This window comes from Lynx canadensis, chromosome C1, assembly GCF_007474595.2.
Source record: "Lynx canadensis isolate LIC74 chromosome C1, mLynCan4.pri.v2, whole genome shotgun sequence".
Taxonomy (NCBI): Eukaryota; Metazoa; Chordata; class Mammalia; order Carnivora; family Felidae; genus Lynx; species Lynx canadensis.
This window is the reverse complement of record NC_044310.1, coordinates 86,132,928-86,138,759: the sequence shown is the minus strand read 5'-3', so window position 1 is coordinate 86,138,759 and position 5,832 is coordinate 86,132,928. Positions and strand designations below refer to the sequence as shown.

General features: G+C 48.6%; 1 protein-coding gene across 2 annotated transcripts; it reads right to left on the bottom strand.

Annotated features, from left to right (window-relative positions):
* Positions 1-910: 910 nt before the first annotated feature.
* On the bottom strand, positions 911-5,568 carry S1PR1 (sphingosine-1-phosphate receptor 1). 2 transcript variants are annotated; one of them, XM_030325298.2, is made up of 2 exons: positions 5,258-5,568; positions 911-3,619 (listed from the first exon to the last, which is right to left on the bottom strand). In XM_030325298.2, exon 2 carries the CDS (start codon positions 3,450-3,452, stop codon positions 2,307-2,309), a length of 1,146 nt encoding a protein of 381 aa, XP_030181158.1. In that variant the 5' UTR covers positions 3,453-3,619; positions 5,258-5,568; the 3' UTR covers positions 911-2,306. The 2 variants fall into 2 exon arrangements, with proteins under 2 accessions (XP_030181158.1, XP_030181159.1); XM_030325299.1 differs by lacking the exon at positions 5,258-5,568 and adding an exon at positions 3,871-4,147.
* Positions 5,569-5,832: the final 264 nt, after the last annotated feature.

Below are 5,832 nucleotides of genomic sequence, written 5' to 3'. Positions count from 1 at the left end.
AATTAATGGCCAGGGCGCCAAAGCTATCAGAGATTATTGAAAGCTTTCAGGTATGAGGGGTATACTACTCAACCTACATTCTACAACTTGCTACTCCTTGCTAGCTATGTGCTCCTACTACTGTGTGGTCCCATATTGTCCAAAAGACAGTCTGGGAGAAGCCAAGACAGTGTCTTGGAAAAAAGTGATTTAATATACTATCTCCCAGATCCATATCCCTATTTCCCCAGCATGTTGGTAGAAAGCCAAGAATGTAAAAGCTTTTGTTGATGGGCTTGGAGCGACCATTGCGTTTCACAATTTAAATTAGATTTACTGGGGCACTGGGTGGCTCAGTCGGTTGAGCGTCCGACTTCAGCTCAGGTCACGATCTCACGGTTTGTGAGTTTGAGCCCCGCGTCGGGCTCTGGGCTGATGGCTCAGAGCCTGGAGCCTGCTTCCGATTCTGTGTCTCCCTCTCTCTCTGCCCCTCCCCCGTTCATGCTCTGTCTCTGTCTCAAAAATAAATAAACATTAAAAAAATTTTTTTAATTAGATTTACAACTACATTCTTGTATATTATTTCTTTAAAAGCCCGTGTTTTAGGACAAGAATTATTGTGTAACACTTAGTTTGGCTCGAATGCAATTTAAAACTCCAATAATGGCATTTACTTGTCAGCGTGGTATTTAGAGGTTGGTGGTTTTCATCGCATTTTTTACTACTCTTCAGTGTTAACTTATTGAAGTTTCTCTTCCTGAAAAAGATAGAGTGGTTTTTTAACAAACCACATTTTTTTTCACACCCTAGTTTATCAAGGTGAAATCCTTTAAAGAGTAACAGAAAATTGCCCTTAACTTTGATTCTAAAGATCCACATAGTCAAACACAATGTCTTATTTCTTTAAAAAAAAATGCTATTCACAAAGGAATCTTTAAAAAAAATCAGTTTATTAATGTTTAAAAGTTGATAAAGCTATGTGCAAAATGATCCACAAAAGTCAGAAACCTATTAAATACTATTTTTTTTAAAAAAGACATTTCTCGGTTTAATTGCACTGAAAACCATACTAAAGAGACAGCAATATATTTTTATTTTTTGTGACATTTATACACATCTTTAATTAACTATTTAATGAACAGCTGTATTTTAAAACTTCTGGTATTCCCTATCAGTTAAAGTAATGCTTTAATGGCACAAGAGGGTTGTATTTTCTTAGGAAATACACGTTCAACGGTGTTAACACAGGTTAGAAAAGTCCAATAAAATGCTGAAACAAATACATTCAAAAATCACGGAAAGTACTTTTAACACAACAAAATACAACCATCCTGTTGGTTGAAATAATTCACACAACACTCTGAAATAAACGTCAACAAAAGTGCCAAAGACAGACGTTGTATTTGTTAGACAAACTCATTAAGAAATCTCTCTTGGTTTACAAAGTCACCCCCAGTCAGTTTTCACCTTGTTTTACTTGTTTGATTCTCCTATGACACAAAGGATCCCGGTTGATAGCATCTAGATAAACTGGACTTATGCAGACTTTCAGACACAATGGATAACGATGCTGTAACATACTTCGTTGTAAAGTTGTTAAAAGAAAAAAAAAGAAATCAAAGTGACTGTAACCAAATTCCAAAAACCGATCCAGCTTACGTGGAAACTTTGGCCTCAGCAAATAAAATTGCTTTACATCTCCAAACCATCTCCATTCCTCACAGTTTCCCTCCTGAACACGGCCTACCCGCTGCAGACGATCAGGAAATGGACCGTGCCACAACCCCGGCTCTGATGAACGCCAGGTCGTTCAAATATAAAGTAACAGAATTTTGAGGTGGGGTGTGAAGGGAAAGGGAGGGTAGGATATGCAGGGCATACCCAGAGACGCAGAAGTGCACACAGTCACTTGGGCTGGCAACTAAGGTGAGAGAAAACGTCTCCTCCAAGCTCTCCACAGATGCTCTCACACTGGGGCCTTAGTCTTAGAGGAGCGGCCAGATTAACCCTCCAGGAGCTTGACAATGCTAGACCTTTGGCTCAGTGCAAAATCAAAGCTCCAGGGCGGGGGTAGGAAATAGATCCCAGGCGAGGACCTGATCTCCACCCTTCCCAGTGCATTGTTCACAGGAACTAACCCACCAACACCCCGGCACCACCAGGCTGCTCTTACTCTGCCCCCTGCCCCCTCCGTCTGGCTCCCAGCAGCTCCTCCCTGGCAGCGGTGGAGGCACAGAGACTTTTTTATTTTTGTTTTTGTTTTCCAAACACTGGGTGGTGGGGTGACCATGCAAGAACTCTCCCCATGGGTAGGGCAGCTTTCAGTTTTAGGAAGAAGAGTTGACATTTCCAGAGGACATAATGGTCTCTGGGTTGTCCCCATCGTCCTTCTGGGGGTGGGAGGAGTTGTCCGACTTACTGCGGCTGAATTCCATGCCGGCGATGATGGGTCGCTTGAATTTGCCGGCGGAGTCTCCGCTGGGGCACTTGCAGCAGGACAGGATCCGGATGAAGGCCCGGCGCATCTCCTTGTTGGTCAGAGTGTAAATGATGGGGTTGGTGCCGGAGTTGAGCACCGCCAGCACCAGGAAGTACTCCGCTCTGAAGAGGATGTCGCAGGTCTTCACCTTGCAGCCCACGTCCAGCAGGAGCAGGATGAAGAGGGGCGCCCAGCAGGCGATGAAGACGCTCAGGACGATAATCACGGTCTTGAGGAGCGCCAGCGACTTCTCAGAGCTGCGGCTGGCCTTGGAGATGTTCTTGCGGAAGGTCAGCCGGCGGCTCCGAGTCCTGACCAAGGAGTAGATCCTGCAGTATAGGATGACGATGGCGAGCAGGAGCAGGGTGAAGACGGTGGTGCAGAAGAGGATATAGTGCTTGTGGTAGAGCGGCAGGACAGTGGAGCAGCTGGCCAGCATGTTGATGCAGTTCCAGCCCATGATGGGGAAGCCACCCAGGATGAGGGAGATGACCCAGCAGGCACTGATCAGCAGGAAGGAGCGGAAGCTGTTGCTCCCGTTGTGGAGTTTCATCTTCAGCATTGTGATATAGCGCTCGATGGCGATGGCTAGGAGGCTGAACACCGAGGCAGACAAGGCCACAAACATACTCCCTTCCCGCAGAAACCACTGGGCGGGGGTGAGCTTGTAGGTGGTGGCGCCAGACAAGAGCAGGTTGGCCGTGTAGGCCACTCCCGCCAACAGGTCTGAGAGGGCCAGGTTGCCGATAAAATAGTACATGGGTCGGTGGAACTTCTTGGTTTTCCAAATGGTCAGCAAGACAAAGATGTTCTCTAGGATGATAAAGCAGCAGATGAGAATGAACACCACGGAGCTCAGTTTAATGCCGTTCTCGTCCGCGCTGACATTCAGTTTTCCCGTGTAGTTGTAATGCCGGACGATAATGTCGTAGTTGACATAGTCAGACACAGAACTGCGGTGAGTCTTCACCAGCGGGACGCTGGTGGACCCCATGGTGCGCAGGGTCTCCAGGAACCCGGGGGTGGCGCTTCTCCTGAAGGACGCTAGAGGGCGACGCCGAGAGAGCCTTCACTTGCCGCGGTGGGGGGGTGGTTCCGTCCGGGAGATCCAGGCTTTTTGTGTAGCTTTTCCTTGGCTGGAGAGGGCCTCGGGAACAGCAGCTTTAAACAAGTCACAAAGAGGAGAGAGTCAGGGAAAAAGCCACAGCACACTGGCATAATTCATTCTAGCTAAGGCACTGCTCCAGTTTTGTCATGGATTTGTTTTAAGTAAACTTGGGGAAAGCGCAAGGAGAAGGATTTCAGAAAAAGAAAATCAAATTCTTATTTCTTGCAAAAAAAAAAAAAAAAGAAAAGAAAAAGAAAAAAGGGGGGAGTAGGGTGGGTAAGGGAAGGGAGAAAAAATTTTTTACCCAAACTGAAAACTCCCAACTCGACAAGACTAAAACTCTCCCTGTGTCACATCCAAACGGAAATGGGAAAACTAGAGAAGCAAGTCCCATTTAACATCCCTTCGGCTCCCTCACGCCGCCACCTCGATCCCCCTCCAGGTTTCCAGCTTGGAGGTGTTCTGGAGCATTCGCCCTCTCAGCAGCGGGTTCACTACCAGCTCTTGGTCTCTCCTCGGAAGAGACCCAACCGCCAATATGAGGGTGGAGACGCACAGCACCACCCAGCTAAAAGAACAGAGAACCACCTCCTAATTGCCATGCAAGACATTAGATTCGCACGAAAATCACTTGACAGAGTAAGTCATTCTTTGGGCTCTATTAATAACTCTCTAGGAACAGGTGTGCTTTGGGTCCGAGGGCGCCGCATGGTGTGGGCAGCCAAGCCCGCCCCGGCCTTGCGGTAAACAGGAAAGCTTAACGCCTCTGTGAAGCAACTGCCTTTTCTTTCTTCTGCTGCTTCTTCTTCTTTTTTTTTTCCTTGTAAGCTAATGCAAGAAACTCTAAAGGTTCAGTGAAAATCATTCATAAAAGATTGCAATAAATCCCAGGAGTTTCGCACATTCATTGATTGCATAAGGAGTATGTTTAGTTACTGTGGGTTTGGCCAACACACACACACGAGATAAGTTATACTACTAACGATAACAATGCATGCCACTACATTCCTAATTCCAAGTGCAAATCTACAGTCCAGAAGCCTGAACGTACGTCTGGTGCATTGCTAAACGTGAGGCGGTAGTTTTACTTACTGCCCTCCCCCAACATGTTGCCTCGTCTCACAGAACTAGAAAGTGTGGAGAGAATGAAACACGGCACGGTTCGCAGAAGTCTACTTGTACCTCGTTGAAATGTTTCAAAGTAACGCCGCAATGTGATAGAAGGGGCGTAACAGAGAGCAGTTCCTGGGACAGCCGACGCTGCTCGTACCCAGAAACTCGGCATTTCTCCCATCTAATTCCACACCCTCCTCGCCGGCAGTGCAAGTTTAAGCCCTTACCCCCACCCCCACCTCCCATATTCTTTGTCTATAAGATTTCCAAAACTAAGCCCCTTCCCCCACCCCTCTGCGACCAACCGCAGTTTCCACTCTCCCCCACCTCTAGTCGGTTTTACAACCGGACTGAACCCTTTTCCAAACTTCATTAACTCACAAGTGCCCCAAGAACAATCCGATGGACTGGGCTTAGTAGCCCAGGGATGAATGTTTCTACCGCCCAGAGATGGATGTTTTAAAAGTTTCCGTTTTGCTTCGTTCCGGCTTAAAAATTCGTTTCTAACACTGAACACTTCCTGCAGCTGGGGTCCCCCGCACCCCCGGCCCACGCTGGCACCGCGCTCAGTCCCCTACCTCGCTCATGCAGGACGAAGTTGCGTTGGGAGAGCTCTGGGTCTCCACTGCGCGCTCGGCATCTTGCTGCCGCCCCCGACTGACTGCGACGCTCTTGAAACTTACTCGAGTCGGGGTCCCCTCCCTCCGCAGCCGCACACTCCAATGGCCAGCCCTGCTCTCCGCGGCCCGCGCCGGCCCGCTAGCTGAAGTCACCGAGCGCCCCGCTGAGGCCGTGTGGCTTCCCTAGGAAGAGGCGGGGAGGGGTTAATATCTCAACCCCCACGCCCTCCGCCTGCGGCTGCGGGCCTCCGGCTCTCGGCTTCGGAGACTCACTGTCCAGGAAAGATCTGGGGCAGAAGCAAGCGCAAGTGCGCGCGCACACACACACACACACACACACACACACGTGCACACACCCTCCTCCCCACCCCCCCTCCCCAGGCAACCGAATTAAAAAAAAAAAAAAAAAAGGAAAAGAAAACAGAGAAGGGACGGAGGCTGGTGCCCCCTGGACTCTGATGCATAAATCACAGCCCTCGCCCGGCTGTCCACCGCTCCCAGACACCGTTCTCCCGAGTCTTAGAAAAGAGAGG